This window comes from Xenopus laevis, chromosome 8S, assembly GCF_017654675.1.
Source record: "Xenopus laevis strain J_2021 chromosome 8S, Xenopus_laevis_v10.1, whole genome shotgun sequence".
Classification (NCBI taxonomy): domain Eukaryota; kingdom Metazoa; phylum Chordata; class Amphibia; order Anura; family Pipidae; genus Xenopus; species Xenopus laevis.
In genome coordinates this window covers 15,660,936-15,678,587 of record NC_054386.1, presented here as the reverse complement: position 1 = coordinate 15,678,587, position 17,652 = coordinate 15,660,936, and the positions used below count along the sequence as shown (strand labels likewise).

The window sequence follows — 17,652 nt, the reverse complement described above, 5'->3', positions numbered from 1 at the left end:
TGCACTCTTCAGAAACCAGTTACCCAAAAATCTCTGAATTACAGGAAAGCCATCACACACTCAATTTAATCAAAAAATTAAAATTTTTAAAAATGATTTCTTCTTTCTACATAATAGTAAAAGGGTACTTTGTACTTGATCTCAACTAAGATATAAGTAATCCTTATTGAAGGAAAAACAATCCTAGTGAGTTTAATGCTTAAATGATATTTTTAACAGATAAGTGCAAAATATCTCGCTTTGGCACAGAAATACACCGCATCTGTCCGCACCCCAGCAGAGAAAATATTTCTATGTGCAGGCACATCAATCAGCAAAGCAACAGCGGAGGAGCAGATTTATAGACCCAGCTTTGGGCATGAAGCTCCAAATAACAAAAATACCGATTATCTGGAAGACCCCACGTCCCAAGCAGTTAGGATAACATGTCCCATATCTGTGTAGCAAGTCATTTTCACAGCGCCAGGAAAGGATGCAGGTGCAGTAACTTACCCTGTTCTAATTTAATGATCTTGACAGCAGCCAGCTCTCCTGTTTGAAGATTCCTAGCCTAGAATAAAAAATAGTTAACATTCTGTTACACGGAGATAACATTTCCTGTTGCCACAGATTATAATATACTATATAAAATAGCGGACACGTTAAACACCTATAAAGGTAGTTATTTAAGTCCTTCTGCTCTAAATACCCCCCTCCGATCAAAAAAAAAAGAATTGGTGGTCCCTATTGACTTTGCAGGCATGATACCCAGATAGGTCTAGGTATGCTATACTATAGGAAGGAATATCATGTGTTAGCAATAAAAATAAACAAAAATGGCAGTTAAATTACACAAGCATAAAACCTGTGTTTGGTATAATAAGACTAATTTCAGTCATCTTGAAAATCAAGCTTTTATTAAAATTTGTGAGGTTCATGATAGTTGTGATGATGTTGCTCCAGGCCTATGGATTCTAACAATTGCCAGAAGAGCTTTTGTTAGATGCAATAGACAGTGCTATTTATTGGGCTGTCTGTATACTTGAAAAGCCAGGGGCCAGGGTTGGGTCAAGCCAATTGGAAACCCAAAGCAACCTGGCCAGCCGTAGCAGAGAGGAGCGACAGGACAGCAAACACGGACTAGGAGTAGGTAGAAGACACTTTAAAAGGTACCTTCCCCTAGTTCCAGCCCTGCCAAGGACTATTTTAAATGCCAGTCTGGGGCTGTGCAGCTCATTGTACAATGTAGTCATGGCAATACTGAAGTCAATATCTGCCTGCAGAATTTATACAAAACATAAGGTCCATGAATACCCAGTAAAAGATACTGTTAAAATATGCTGAAGTGACTTATGTCACCTGACCCAATAAAACCTTTGTACTATAAAACAGGGGTCCCCAACCGGCAGGACGTGGGCCACTACCAGGCCACGGACATACCTGAACTGGGACCCCCAGCCCAGTCCGCATTTGACACAGACCCACCGAATTTGACGCTGGGGCACTGAATTGCTGGTGCGCTCAAATTTGATGCAGCACAAACAAAATTTGCCGCTGGAATGGCGCCCCCCGGGCCTTGCAAAAAGTTCTGGCTTTACACCAGTCCTTGAGACAAAAAAGGTTCGGGACCACTGTTATAAGGGATAATGAAGCATTAAGATAAAAATATTAGAATTTCCCTCATTTACCTCAATATATATTGAGGTATATGCATATATTTTTTGTATATGCGGTACATTATAACGTAAACGAAAATACAATTTCCAAGTTACCTGTAAACAAACGGGCTCTGAATGTGTATTTAAGTAGTAAAGTGTGTTTAGAAAGCTCATCATGAAAAATAAATAAAAATTTTTTTTTATATATATATATATATATATATATATATATATATATATATATATATATATATATATATATATATATATATATATATATATATATATATATATATTCAAATTGTGGCAGCATTGTGTATATAAATCCGACATCGGATTTTGCACATAATGGAGTGCGGATCTTTTCATTAAGATTATATATATATATATATATATATATATATATATATATATATATATATATATATATATATATATATATATATATATATATATATATATATATATATATATATATATATTTTAATACAGCCACAGCAAAATAAAAGGTATGTAAGAAACATTTCATGAAGCCAACTGGTGAATATAATAACAGACTCGTTCCGTATAAGAGGTCACTGATAATGACTTGAATAATTTTCTTCACCAGATGATGAAAGGCATCCCCAAAATGATAGAAAGGTATATGAAATGCACTTCAAAAATACTAGATCAAGCATGTCAGCCTGCTATTCGGACCAGCAGGGGGCTTGATGTGGTCTCTCTATTAAATGGGCAGTGTAACACCTTGTTCAACAGGAGCTCAGTGAATAGGATTTGTGAACATGCATTTTGCCTATTGCTTTATGTAAAAAAAAAATCTGTTTCTCTATGTTTCTTGAGTTAGCAAGGCCAACAAATAAACTGAAGTTAAAAGTGGTCAATATACTCGTTCTTATTATTTAGATAATTACATTACCAGTGAAATGATCAGGTTTGTGTTAAAATCAGAATTTGCCTCACATGTGCACTGACAGACGATGAACCTGAAAATCAGGGCAGACGTCAGCTCCTCTCTTCTGACATGTTTTCACTGGTTGGGAAATTACCTTGTGTGAAACTGGCCTAAACCTCCCTGGCTTTTGCTTATCTGTAAACCATAACAACAAAGGGTGAAGTGAGGGTTTATAGAGAACTAATTATCTCTGTTGAATGGGAATATTCACCTTTCTAAAAGTTTCAAAGAATAAAGAGATTTTCCCTTTTTAATAAAATTTACAATTTGTTTTTATTAACAAAATTCGGTTTCCCTCCCGGTGCAGGTGGGGGAAAAACAACATACGGTTCTATTAGCCTGCACCTCCCGTTGGGGAAGCAGTTCTTTAAATAATCTGAACACCACATAATTTAAAAAATGAAGACCAATTGCTAATTGTCTCAAAATATCACTTTATATATCAAGTTGATTTAAAAGGGAGCTGCTCCTTTAAAGTGGTGGTTCGCTTTTAAGTTAACTTTTATGTTATATAATAACTAATTCTAAGTAACTTTTCAATTAGCTTTCATTTTTTTGAGTTTTTGAATGTTTTGCCATTCTTTCACTTTCCAGCTTTCAAATGGGGTCACTGACCAATCTAAAAAAAAAAACAAATGCTCTGTAATGCTACAAATGTATTGTTATTGCTACTTTTTAGAACTCATCTTTCTATTTAGCAACTCTCCTATTCATATTCCAGTTTCTCATTTAAATTGATGGAGGGTTGCTAGGGTAATTTGGACCGTAGCAACCAAATTGCTGAACTTGCGAACTGGAGAGCTGCTGAATAAAAAGCTAAATAAATGAAAAACCACAGATAATAAAAAATGAAAACCAATTGTAATTTGTCTCAGAATATCACTCTCTACATCATACCAATTTAAAGGTGAACAACTCCTTAAAAAGGGTGGATATAGTTGACCCCCCCCCCCTCCCCTTAGGTACCTGACCGACAGCGCTCAGGCTATAAATACAATTATGGAATTTGCTTACTGCTGGAATCCACAGACTGTAAACTCTGGCAATGTAGGAATTACATAACCTACTGTATCTGTTTGTATGTTAGTTATATATCCTTTTGTACAGGGTCGGACTTGCAGGATCCGTGCCTCCTGCCCCAAGTCTTTACCCTCCGCGATGCATGTACGTGTGTGCACTGTTTTTTCCCGCAACTGGCCCGGAGAAACAAGGTTACAGCAGAAAAAAAGAGGTCTGAAATGCAGAAGTGTGCAAGGAATGGGTCTAGGCTGGCGGGGCTCACCAGGTTTTTTCCCGGTGTCCCGCCGGCCCAGTCTGACCCTGCTTTTGTACAGTGCTATGGAATGTTAGTTCTTTATTAATAAATGCAACAATACTTATGATAATAAAAAAGGAACGTCCTTATATCAGCTTATAGATAGAGCTTTAAGCTCCAGTACTTCTAACACTGTTGGCAACCAGTCAACCAAAGTTCTGTAATGTTGCTACACATTGGGGTATATTTATCAAAGAGTGAAGTTAGAGATCGCCACAGTCCTCTAGAGTGAAATTCCGCCACTCTCCATTCATTTCTATGGGATTTTTAAGAGTATGTATCAATGGGTGAAAGTTCATCCTTTGATAAATACGCTTTTTAAATCCCATAGATATAAATGGAGAGAGGTGGGATTTCACTCTACAAGATTGTGGCGATCTCTAACTTCACTCTTTGGTAAATATACCCCATTGTCTGAAAGAAACCCAATTAGTTGCAAGCATACCCAATAAAAGACATTGGCTCCCTTTAATTCTATATACAAAGAAATGCCAGATATCTGGTGTGATTCAAAGTTCAACAACAAAATGAGTAGGTGATACTCATAATTGGTTCAAATGAACAAACGGGAGGGAGAAACAGAAAGAAGCACTGAAGGCAAATGGGAGTGTAAATGAGAGAGAATGACTTGGAACAAATGAGTTGGGACAGGCCTGAGTGGAATGCACATGTCAGCCAACTGATCACTGACTTCTGGGACAGGTAGCACAGACACGCACAGATCTCATTCCTGCAAAACCGAACAATTATGCACAGATTAGGAGAAGAACAGGGGCATTATATATGTGAATATGCACATTTCTGTGATCCATTTATATCATATTTAAATACTGATGCAGTTCCTCTAGGACTTTGGTGCGATTAATATGAAATATTGACTGCAGCTGGAAAATGAGCATGCTCTAGATTGTTATTTAATGCGGAAATGTGAGTTAAACGTGTTACGTCATTGCATGGGTTTGCTTGCATATTTGATTTAAATACATTTTAATACAAAATGTATGTATAACACATATTTGCATTACTTGCTACAGATAAGCAGTTAGCATGATTATTGCTAGTGCTGAGCCCACTGAAGCAGAGACACTTTTCTTTAGGGATGCACCAAATCCAGGATTCGGTTCGGGATTTGGCTTCGGCCTAATCCTTCCGCCTGGCTGAATCCGAATCCTAATTTACATATCAAAATTAGGGCGGGGAGGGAAATCACGTGACTTTTTGTCACAAAACAAGGAAGTAAAAAATGTTTTCCTCTTCCCACCCCTTATTTGCACATGCAAATTAGGATTCGGTCCGGTATTCGGCTGAATCTTTCGTGAAGGATGTTTTTTTAGGGATGCACCGAATCCACTATTTTGGATTCGGCTGAACCCCTGAATCCTTCTTGAAAGATTTGGCCGAATACTGAACCGAATGTGAACCCTAATTTGCATATGTAGAAAGGGGAAATTTTTGTTACTTTCTTGTTTTGTGACAAAAAAAACACAATTTCCCTCCCGCCCCTAATTTGCATATGCAAATTAGGATTTGGTTCGACCTGGCAGAAGGATTTGGCGAATCCAAATCCTGCTTAAAAAGGCAGAATCCTGGCCGAATCCCAAACCGAATCCTGGATTCGGTGCATCCCTAATTTTTTTTCTCCAAATCATCCTGAAATTGACACAATCAGTAAGACGAATACTTGCATGGTACTGAAGGAGAGGCAGCAGCAGCAGCAAACGAATCCACCCAAATAAAAGCAGAAATCTCTCCTTTGTAACTCAAGAGTACACTGTATCTGATAGCAAGCAGGGGCCAGGATGTGTTCAGTTCCATTCCCCTCTATAGCACATTTATTTTAATAAGATGACACTTTTGTCTAAATCTTTACTTTGTTTCTGACAGACCTTGACATCACCACAACTTGTCATTTGCTCCAGAATGAAGCTGCATGAATGTCCATGTCTCCATCACTCAAACAGGACATTATTGTATTAGAGAGGGTACAGAGAAGGGCAACTAAGCTGGTAAAAGGTATGGAAAATCATAGCTATGAGGAAAGAATGGCCAAATTGGGGATGTTCACGTTGGAGAAGAGGCGTTTAAGGGGTGATATGATAACTATGTATAAATATATAAGGGGATCATATAATAAGATCATATAATAATCTCTCTAATGTTTTATTTACCAGTAGGTCTTTCCAGCTGACACAAGGTCACCCATTCCAATTAGAAGAAAAGAGGTTCCACCTAAATATTCGGAAGGGATTTTTTACAGTGAGAGTTGTGAAGATGTGGAATTCTCTCCCTGAATCAGTTGTAAAGGCTGATACATTAGATAGCTTTGATCCAGGGACTAGTCCGATTGCCATTTTAGAGTCAGGTAGGATTTTCTCCCCCCTCTGAGGCAAATTGGAGAGGCTTCAGATGGTTTTTTTGCCTTCCTTTGGATCAACTGGCAGATAGGCAGGTTAAAAAAAAAGTAAAAAGGTTGAACTTGATGGACGTGTGTCTTTTTTCAACCGAACTGACTATGTTACTATGTAGAACATGGGCTCTGGCCCAGACACTCAGGGGTCCGTTTACTAAAGCGCGGTAAATCTTCCTTTAAGTTTCCGCATGTTATCGCTGAGAATATTTTTACGCCAGAATATTCACAGCGACTAAGTTTACTAAACAGCGATGCGGTCAGAAGTCATTGCGATCACTTGCGGTAACTACGTTAATGAACCTGCTTACATTAGCGGTAATTTTAGCGAGTTGCGAATTTTCTGGGGACAAATTACGTTTTTGCGAATATGTATGCTATAAAATAGTCATGTTTTATGGCGGTTATTATGGCAATTTTTTACTGTGACATTTATGGCCAGAAATGCATCTTCAAAACTCATAAACTTTATTGACTGATGATTATACCATCCAACAACATCACCAGAGAAACACCAATCAAACATGTCTGCATCATATAAACCCTTCTGCCAATAGAATCATAGGAACAAGAAATGATACCAGTTAATCTCTTTGCTTCATAGAAATGCACAGTTTAATGTAGCCAATCACAATGAAACCAAAAAAGCGTAGAGGCTGACGAATCCTTGGACTGTGATGCCGCTGCCAATAATACGACTCTGAGCTGAAACTGCTGCTGTTGCAACAGACAGAAGCAGAAGCCAAAACATCCTGTCAGCAATAGCTACAGATCTCTCCCTCCTGTCAGCAAAGAATGATGGATAAAATAAACAGTATTATGGGATATTTCCTGCCCCTTGTGAATATTCTGGTGAAAAAATACTTTTACGCCACTACATAGGTGGCGGTAAAATATTGCGAATATTCTTGCGTAAATTTAGCACATTTCGCTGTTTAGTAAACCAGGCGTTAATATGTACGTAGCTTTATTTTCAGCGAATGCGATAACTGTTGAAAACATATTTTCGCGCAAGAAAATTCGCAGATTTATATTTAACGCAGGTTAGTAAACTGGCGAAAACATATTTGGCGACAAATTTGTCTATATTTTGTGCTAATATTTTTATCGCGCTTTAGTAAACTGACCCCTCAGTAATGTTTCAGACCGCCATCAGTCCTTTATGAAGCTTAATAAAGGACCGATGGCGGTCGGAAATGTTGCAGAGTGTCTGGGTCAGAGCCCATGTTCTAATAAAGGATTTAAATGGAATATTCCTCCTTGTCAGAGCTGACTGTAAGTACTACAACAACAAATGTTTTCCATATGTTCGATTTTAAGATGCAGATGCTTTGATATACTTAATTAATTTATATTAGGAGACTATTGGCATGCACATTTTACATCTAACATGCTGAACCCGTTAAATAAAGAAAAAACAGTTGCATCTACACTGGCCAATATATTTATTATTGGAGACACATAAGCATATTGGTTGTAACTTTACTGGGGTTCATAGTTTATCTGTCTCTGTTATAGTAATGGCAGCTTTGAATTATTAATAATATACATTTTAATCATTATTTTAAGTATTATGCAACATATCAGGAAATATTACATAGTGACAGCATTTTAACATACCAATAGTGCAGTAAAGTCTGAATTCCTATACCTACCCCTAATAGTGATGATTTATTACGGGTTATCATATTATTAATTTTAATGTTACCACAAACGGTCAAGAATGCCATTGTATTCTCTAAGTTTAAGGTTTGCTTTAACTGGAACCAGGGGCCCTAGCACAATCCATTAAAAAACAGCTCATTGCTCATTTTCTGCTAAACTTCACATTTGCCATTATACATTCAGACAGCGTTCTCCTGGCATTGGAAGGTGAGAATGTACGGTGTTGTGAAACTACAACAATATGATTGCAGGTAAAGTTGCTGTACCGTGTTAGCCAGTAAAAATGTTACAGGGCAACCCTTTTGAAATAAAAAAATAATAAATATTAAGAGCAATTTTAAAACAGATAATGAAAGAAAAGTGTGGGAATACAAGTTAATGGAAACTTTCAATTCTCTGAAGAATGGACTAAACCTGGGCCTTGGATTTATGGCTAATTATGTGGACTAAGAAAGGACTGCACCAGGTCAGAAATACCAACATGTCTGGATATGGACTAAAGCTCCTCATAGACGTGACGATTCTTCTTGCCGAACAACCGATTTTAGGGAAGTATCCCTAAATCCTTTGAAATTATCGTGCGGTTAGTGGGATTCGAACGATCGTACATCTTATGATTTTTCAGCCGACATCTGTCAGGAAATTGATCGGCCAGGTCAAAAAATCTTTGTCTGTCCCAGCGCAATCTATCTATGTTTGCAGGGACAAGCAGGCAGCTCCCCTTTGTTTTCCTGACAAATTGGTCTTTTTAGTTGATGGTCAATTCGTACGATCGTGGTCTCACGATGAGGATCGGATCTTTTAAGAATCTCAACATCTATGGCCAGCTTAAGAGATCATATGGAATTCCTTTGATTCTACACTCCAATAATTCAGCCCTAATTTATACTCAGTCTCTTTGACCCACATTATCTTGTACCTTATCTGCTTGTCTCTTGCAGATCCCCTCCTAAATGACTTTGACACCTTACACATAGATTGATATTCCTTTTTGTTGGTCATTTGACCTATGAGCTGAATGTTGTATATATACCAGAGAAGACCACAGCTTCAGTATAATCCGCTTGAAAAAGGAACTAAAATGTTTTGAAAGCTTGCTATGATTACGGTATATTAGTTAGCCAATAAAGGTATCACCTTTATACCACTTCTGTTATTTTTATTTCAAAAGGGTTGCCCTGTTACAACAATAAGAGAAATACTACACTATATCATTATTATTTTTTCTATATACTGCCTGATTTGCTACGTACTCCTGAGGTTTTTTAGTGCTGACGCGATTAATTATTTGGAGTTCTTCTGGCATTAGCCAACTCCAGGCTCATCCTTCAGGCTAATAGATAATGAAGCGCAACTCACCATTCCAGAGAAAGCACTTTTACTGCTCCAGATTCCAATGGCAGCACTCTTTACACATCTTCAGCTAACGGTGTTTGTGCTGACATTGCATCCAAAGACAGTATGGAATTTGCCAGTGAGTAATCCGAGGACAAATACTTGTCCTCATCTTTATTCTTTGGACCATATAATGTATATAATCAGGGGCGTAACTACAGAGGAAGCAGACCCTGCGGCTGCAGGAGGACCCAGGAGGTATAGGGGGCCTATGAGGCCCTAATTAATGAGAAATGTCAATATATATTGGTAAAACAGGACAACCTCTGGAAATGTTGGGGGCCCTAAAATTAATTTGCTGTGGGGCCCAGTAGCATCTAGTTACTCCACTGTATATAATATCAATCACAGTTTGGACAGGCAGGATTGGGCTTTTGTTTGCCAGAAGACATTTGCCCTACAGAAAAAAAATTATTGACATTGGCCTAAAGGTGACCCTATAAATTATATTATAATAATTTCTTTGGAAAGTATACCATAACAGAGCAACCTCTAAAACTCTGGTCTCACCGTAGAATACTCATATAAAAAGAGTGGGCAGTTTGCTTATGTATTCAAGATTGTAGAACACACCAGATAAATTGTGGCTGCATACTAAAAAGTTATTTATGTGCATATAAACACTTAGGATAATACAGGGACTTGTGAGATCAGGCATGAGCTCTCAATCAAAATGTAGAAATAACAAGAAAGCTAATCAGCTATAAAAAGAGGAAGCATTTGATAAATTACGATTTGTAGCAAAGAAATAAAACAAACAAAATATAGCATACCTCCCAACATTTTGAAAATAGAAAGAGGGACAAAAGGTTTTTGCTGCGAGCAGCGGGGCAACATTTTTTTGACCACGCCTGTTATGGCCACACACCCTAATCACCATGTCCATTTTACAAAATGTAATGCAGGTTATGGAAAGTTTGAACACATTTCTGGGAGTTTTAGGGTCAATTTTATGTGTTATTACAGTTTTGCTAATGAAAGTGAATTGCCCTTTAAGCTGCAAGTCACCGTTTCCCCAAGAGACCTGCTTATCTTAAATAGTTAAAATTGTTCCTTTGCTTATCTTAAATTGTAACAAATGCATCTAAGTGCACGTGCCATGTATTCTGGGCTCTCTGTCAAAAGCCAATTACATTTTAGAAACGTTGTATTTTTTACTGGCTGTTCAGTGCAGATGAACAAAGAGAAAGTCAGGACATTTCAGTAACAATCCGGGACTGCAGGCTGAGCTGTCAAAATCTGGACTTTCCCACGAAAAACAGGACAATTGGGAGTTATGATATCGAGGCTCTGTAAAGGAAAACTATGACAAAGAGAGCAATGTTCCCTCTAATTCCTTCTCGGCTAAAAATAAATCTTCTGTGTGCACATTTCAAACTTGTGTGTGCATTTTTAAAAAGTCAAAAATGCACAGGTCAGAATAAATGCAAAATTTGGAGTTTTCACACAAAATTCTTTGTGCTCACCACAATTTGTTGCATGCGTTGGTCTGCACACGATCACACAGCTTAGATGGAACATTGAAAGAGATCAACTCCAGGCAGGAGAGAAACCAGATCTTTAAAAGCTCTAAATGACATGGGTGGCTTTCCATTCATTGGAATGGGACATATCTTTGGCCAGTACCTGAAACTAACTCACCAGAGTAGTCATTTTTTTAATCTAAAGGGGCACACAGGAAGATCTGTCACAACAATAAAATTGGAGCCTCACAGAGTACCAGTTTTGTTTGCAGGTGTCACAAACAATCAGATAACATTTTAAACTGCAGATTTTACTCAAATTAATGCAAGAATTCACAAAAACTGTCCCTCTCTTAATTTAAACAATAGTCCAAAGAATGCACAAATATTAAAAAGTGCATATACTGCCTCTTTAAGACAGTATTTTGCACAGGGTAACTATGGCATACTGATACTTTATCTGAGGCTTCAAATGTCTTTGCAGCACCCTTCTTGTGGTTAGGAAGTCCTTGCTATTGCGTTTAGATGTGGAATCTCAGCTGCTTACAGATTAGGGCCTGTGAGGATAGTATCCTGTAATGCAATAACTATTCTAACGTTTTGGCACAGTAATATGCTGCAGTCAACCACAATCTACCAAGGACTTCAAATATAAAACAGAAAAATCAGAGACCCCATTAACAGAAAAATAGTCTTAAATTGCAGCAATCAGTTGCAAGAATGTCCACTGAACTATAATATACATATATATAAATGCAGGGTAGTATTTATCTATAGGCACCCAGGGGCCTGTGTCTAGGGCAGCAGCTCGTGGGGGGGGGTGACCCTCGCGTGCCTATAAATTTAAAAAACAAATAATAAAAGAAAAACACACACCCAGCTGCTGCAGGTGACTTGCTGCTTAAAGGACAAGGAAAGATAAACTAAAGAAGTAGCTAGAAATGTTGTACATTATGTTTTGGGCTGATGTACCAGCCAAAGGCAACCACAGCCCTTTAACAGGGAAGATCTGTGTCTTCAAAGATGCCCCAGTAGCTCCCCATCTTCTTTTCTGCTGATTCACTGCTGATGCTCTGTGCTGCTTTCACTTACTGAACTTAGGGACCGACTCTAAGTATACAGTAACCATAGAATATAAATGTCACAGTTTAAGGCTGATTAGTAATTAATACAGATAATTACTACAAGACAGCACAGAAACTAGTGCAACTAGCATCGGCATTTAACATTCCACCCCATAGCATTGGCTTTTATTACAGACTAACCTCATTTTCTGCTTGATAATTTGCAACAACCCCTAAGCTTAGCTTCTCAACAGCTGCTCAGAGCCCACTGAGCATGCGAGTGTCGCAGACACTTTCCAAGATGGTGACCCCCTGTGACAAGTTTGAAGTCCTGGATCATTGCTGCTATTGACAAGATGAAACTTTAGGCTGGAACAATAAGTTTATAAAATATGTCATTTTTAGGTTTATTCCTTTGTTAGGGTTAGTTCTCCTTTAAATCAGGTGGTGAAACTGGGGCGGGGGTACAGGCCCATTGAATAACAACTAGAAGTGACGTCACTCCGTACATTCGGGTAGGTTTTGTTAGGTTTGGAGCCTAGGGTTGCACTGGACCAACATACAGCCCTAAATACACATGAGCAATTTGTAAAAGCACTGTACTACTGAACTGTAATATTCACCTACTTCCGTACTGTGTGCCAACAGGTCTTCCTCCTGCTAAGCTTGACCTGTCAGTTAAGATATTAATACTTCTCAAATATTGCCCACAAATTACAGTTCTGCTGATGAAAGCGTCATAAAAAGGCTTACAATTACTGGCTGCACTGTTATGTTTCACATGTATGTTAACATAGCCTAAGGATTCATGGCAATACACAAGTAGTGATGAGCAAATCTGTTGAAACAGCGAAAAATTCACAAAACGCATTGAAGTTAATGGGCGTCAAAATAGGTTTGATGCTCGTCAATTTTTACACGCTCGACTTTTTTGTCCAAATGCATTAAAGTCAGTTAAAAAAAACTTTTAAGCACCACAATTTTTACGAGTGCAACTTTTTTTGTAGCAGCAAATTTTCTGCTGCGAATTTTTGCAGCAGTGTCGCCAAAATTTTTTGCAGGTGGCGAAGTGAGGAAATTCGCCACGAATCCATGCCTTGTCCATCACAACAAGTTAAAGGGGACCCGTCACCCAAACAAAATTATTCAAAATCCTATTTTATCATGTTAGTCAAGCAAAATGAACTTTAATTACACTATATAAATTATCTGAATATTGTTTCCATCAGTCTGGGAACTCATAATTATAGTAACCAGGAAGGAGCCATTTTGTGGAAACTGTTATTAAGACAAGCCTTGTATCATCTCAGAATCTTGTTTGTGCACCAGGGGACAGGGACCCAATGTCCATCCCCATGCCCTGGTTACACAATTAAATCATTAAGAGAGCTGGGGGAATGTAGGGAGAGCAGTGACATCTAGGAAGTGCTGAATGGAAAGTGAAAGTAATTATTTGCCCCGCCTCTATGCCTAGGCATAGAGGCGGGGTAGGCAATATTTGATTGACAGCTGATATTTTTAAATGAGTTTACAACAGCTATGAATGCCTTAATAAAAAAAAGAAATTGGCTTTCATGTTTAATTTAAAAAGGACTTTTATTATGCAGATTTTTATGTCTGGGTGACGGGTCCACTTTAAACACAGCAGTTTATGATCTAAGTACAGGTACGGAATCTGTTAGCCAGAAACATGTTATCCACAAAACTCCAAATCACAGGAAGACCTTCTCCCATACAGCCCATTTTTAATCAAATAATTTTTAAAAGTAATTTATTTTTTCTCTGACATACCAAAACAGTACTTGATCGTAATGAAGATATAATTAATCCTTATTGGAGGCAAAAAAATCCTATTTAATGTTTAAATTATTTTTGTAGACTAAGGGTAGAACTCCCGTTGGATCGACACCCGGCAACAAAACGCACGTGCCAAGTCGGATGGAGAAGCAGGTGTCAAGATTCTAATTGGACTGAAAGAAATGTCGCAGGTAAAAACTACATTACAATTGACACAACTGTCTGATGTGGAGGCAGAATGCAGCGTCTTCATCCAACATCGGACCGCCAGGGTCGGACTGGAGGGTCCGGGGCCCATCGGGACCGCTGTCCACGGCCCCCCTCCCCCCCTACTGTGATGCTCACGCATGAAGACGTCGCTCGGCGCGCAAGCAAAAACATCGCCACACACATGCGCAAATGAATATCGGGCGAGGGGTCTGGCCTGGCATGGGCCCATGAGGGTCGAGACCCACCGGTGTCCCGTCGGGCCAGTCCAACCCTACAAACCATGTAGTTGTTACCTCTGACTTATTATTCAGTCCAATTATATCTTGAAGCGTGCAACTCCATCCGACTTGTTGCGTACTGTTTGTCAATCCAACGAAAAACGCTTGTGGAGTTCTACCCTTAAGGTCTACAGAAAGTAGGGATGCACCAAATCCACTATTTGGGGTTCTAAACCCTGAATCCTTGGTGAAAGATTTGGCCGAATACCGAACCGAATCCTAATTTGCTTATGCAAATTAGGTGCAGGAAAGGAAAAAGTGGAAAAAATGCTTCTTTTTCCCTATCCGCTCCTAATTTACATATGCTGGTAGAGGCTGGGAGCAGGTCTAGCTGATGGTATTACCAAAACTGCCACCTGCGTCTTACCTTAACTGAAGGGTTGGAGAGCAACATGTTGCTCACAAGCTACTGGTTGGGGGTCACTACATTAAACTCCCATAATTGCGCCCCAGCTTCTAAAACCAAAAAAACTGATTTTCTTCAAGAGCCTGCAAATTTCAATGAAAGCAGAGTGATTCAGTGGTACTGGTTAGCCCTGCTGCATTGCAACCCTTACCACTTTCATTTGTGAAACTTTGCCTGAATTCAGACATAGCTTAGAATAAACCCGTTATTGCCATCTAGGTTACCTGCAGTTTTTTGGGGTTTTTTTTCAAAAGGCTAGACTCATCCACTTGGTTTAAAAGCAAATGTGTGTCATCTGAGATGCTTCCGACTAAAGTTAATTATTATTGAAGTGAATGATACCCCCCTATCACCAGAAGGGACAGGCTGTTTTCTGCCAGATAATATTTGGGCATTATTGGTCCAAAATCCTAACACAGGGCATACCGTGGGTGGATGAGTCTAGCAGCAGCATTTAGAAAAGACTACTTTATCTATGGGAAGCAGCCCAGTAGCCACAGGTGTTTCTCTGCCAGTGAAAATACATGAGTGGAGTGAAAGCATGGTGTTCTATGTGACTTATTTCCTCATTTCATTAGCTATTCATTAGCTATTCCTTCAAACTTTGCTTAACCCTGACATTCAAAACAATTAACAATGAAACACACAGAATCTCTGTACAGAACTTACAGTATAGCCTCTGTTAAATTAGAACAGGCATTGTTAAGCATTGTGTAACTTATTGCATTAATATACATAAACCCATCTTTTAAAGGGGTTGTTCACCTTCCAAACACATTTTTCAGTTGAGTCATTTTCAGATTGTTCTCCAGATACAAAACTTTTTTCAGTTGCTTTTTCATTTTTTTTTAAAAATCTTTTTTCCAACATTAAGTTTAAAGTTTAAAGGGATCCTGTCATCAGAAAACATGTTTTTTTCAAAACGCATCAGTTAATAGTGGTACTCTAGAAGAATTCTGCACTGAAATCCATTTCTCAAAAGAGCAAAAAGATTTTTTTATATTCAATTTTGAAATCTAACATGGAGCTAGACATTTTGTCAATTTCCCAGCTGCCCCTGGTCATGTGACTTGTGCCTGCACTGTAGGAGAGAAATGCTTTCTGGCAGGCTGCTGTTTTTCCTACTCAATGTAACTGAATGTGTCTCTGGGGGACATGGGTTTTTACTATTGAGTATTGTTCTTAGATCTACCAGGCAGCTGTTATCTTGTGTTAGGGAGCAGTTATCTGGTTACCTTCCCATTGTTCTTTTGTTAGGCTGCTGGGGGGGAAAGGGAGGGGGGTGATATCACTCCAACTTGCAGTACAGCAGTAAAGAGTGATTGAAGTTTATCAGAGCACAAGTCACATGACTTGGGGCAGCTGGGAAATTGACAATATGTCTAGCCCCATGTCAGATTTCAAAATTGAATATAAAAAAATCTGTTTGCTCTTTTGAGAAATGGATTTCAGCGCAATTCTGCTGGAGCAGCACTATTAACCGATTCATTTTGAAAAAAAAGTTTTTTCCCATGACAGTATCCCTTTAATGTCTCTGGTATCTCAGTCTAGCAGCTCAGTAAACCAGGAGCAGATTCTGAATTAGGGGCAGATTTAAGAAGGGTTGAATTGAAAATTCAAATTCGAATTTTAGAATTTTTTTATGTCAAAAATGTCAAATTTGACTAGGTAGGTATCCAAACTCGTTTTGAGTTTTTAAAAAAAACATTCAAATTCAATTTTCAAGATGTATCATACTCTGACCCTTTAAGATTTTGAATTTGACTATTCTCCACCTTAAACTAACGAATGCCTGTATAAGTCAATGGGAGAGGTCCAGTGACCAATTTGGAGAGGTTTGTAGTCTTCCTGACATTAACGTTTTTTTCTGAAAAAAAAACTTAAATTGAGTTTGGTCGAATTTGAATTGAATTCTATTCCGAGTCTTTATTTTTGGTGAACAATTTGAAACCCACTGAAGTGAAAAAAATGTTTGAAGGTGAACAATCTTTTTAAAGAAAGCTAAACCCCAGGAAAATCTGGTTCAGAACATCCAATACAGCCACAGAGTTCACCTTCTCCCCAATGTATAATGGACATCCTCCCATAAACTGCTCAACATCACTTCTAGTCCTAAAGGAGAACTAAACCCTAAAAATGAATAGGACTAACAATGCCATGTTTTATATACTGAACATATTGCCCCAGCCTAAATTTTCAGCATCAAAATAGCAGCAATGATCCAGGAATTCTAACTTGTCACAGGGCGTCACCATCTTGGAAAGTGTCTGACACTCACATGCTCAGTAGGCTCTGAGCAGCTGTTGAGAAGCTAAGCTTAGGGGTTGTCGCAAATTATCAAACAGAAAATGAGGTTGGCCTATCATATAAGCTGATGCTACAGGGCTGATTATTAAATTCTGATGCTAATTGCACTGGTTTCTGTGCTGCCATGTAGTAATTATCCATGTTAATTACTAATCAGCCTTATATTGTGACATTTCTATTCTATGTGTACTGTATATTGCGAGTGGGTCCCTAAGCTCAGTAAGTGACAGCAGCACAGAGCATGTGCATTGAATAAGCAGAAAAAGATGGGGAGCTACTGGGGCATCTTTGGAGACACAGATCTTTACTGCTAAAGGGCTTTGGTTGCCTGTGGCTGGTACAGAAACCCAAAACATGTACAAGATTTCTAGCTACTTTTAACTTTCCTTGTCCTTTAATGAGCATGGCAATTTTGCCCCATAAATCTGCATACTCTCCATACAACATCCTGCCAAGCCAAACAAAGTAAAAAAAAAATTTGTTCTTTGCATTCAATATTTACACATCCATACAAATTTATCAACTTGAAATTGGCATGTTAAGACAATCCATTAAAGGGATGGTTCACCTTTAAGTGTGTTATTAAATTCCCCAATTCCTAGCAACACCCCAGCAACCAGATAGCTGCTGAAATTCCAGACTGGGGAACTGCAGACTAAAAAGGAAAGTAACTGAAAAAACACAAAAAATTGCAAAGAACTAGAATGGTATAAATTGAATATAACGATTGGAAGGCAAACATCTCCTTTAAGA

At 38.4% G+C, this 17,652-nt stretch overlaps 1 protein-coding gene across 3 annotated transcripts in view; it reads right to left on the bottom strand.

Annotated features, from left to right (window-relative positions):
- The window catches only part of map4k5.S (mitogen-activated protein kinase kinase kinase kinase 5 S homeolog), a 93,267-nt gene that overhangs the window by 61,058 nt on the left and 14,557 nt on the right, over positions 1 to 17,652 (bottom strand). For all 3 annotated transcript variants that reach the window (XM_041574261.1, XM_041574262.1, NM_001094046.1), the window contains 1 exon segment: positions 493 to 550. In XM_041574261.1, coding sequence (XP_041430195.1) covers positions 493 to 550 — 58 coding nt within the window.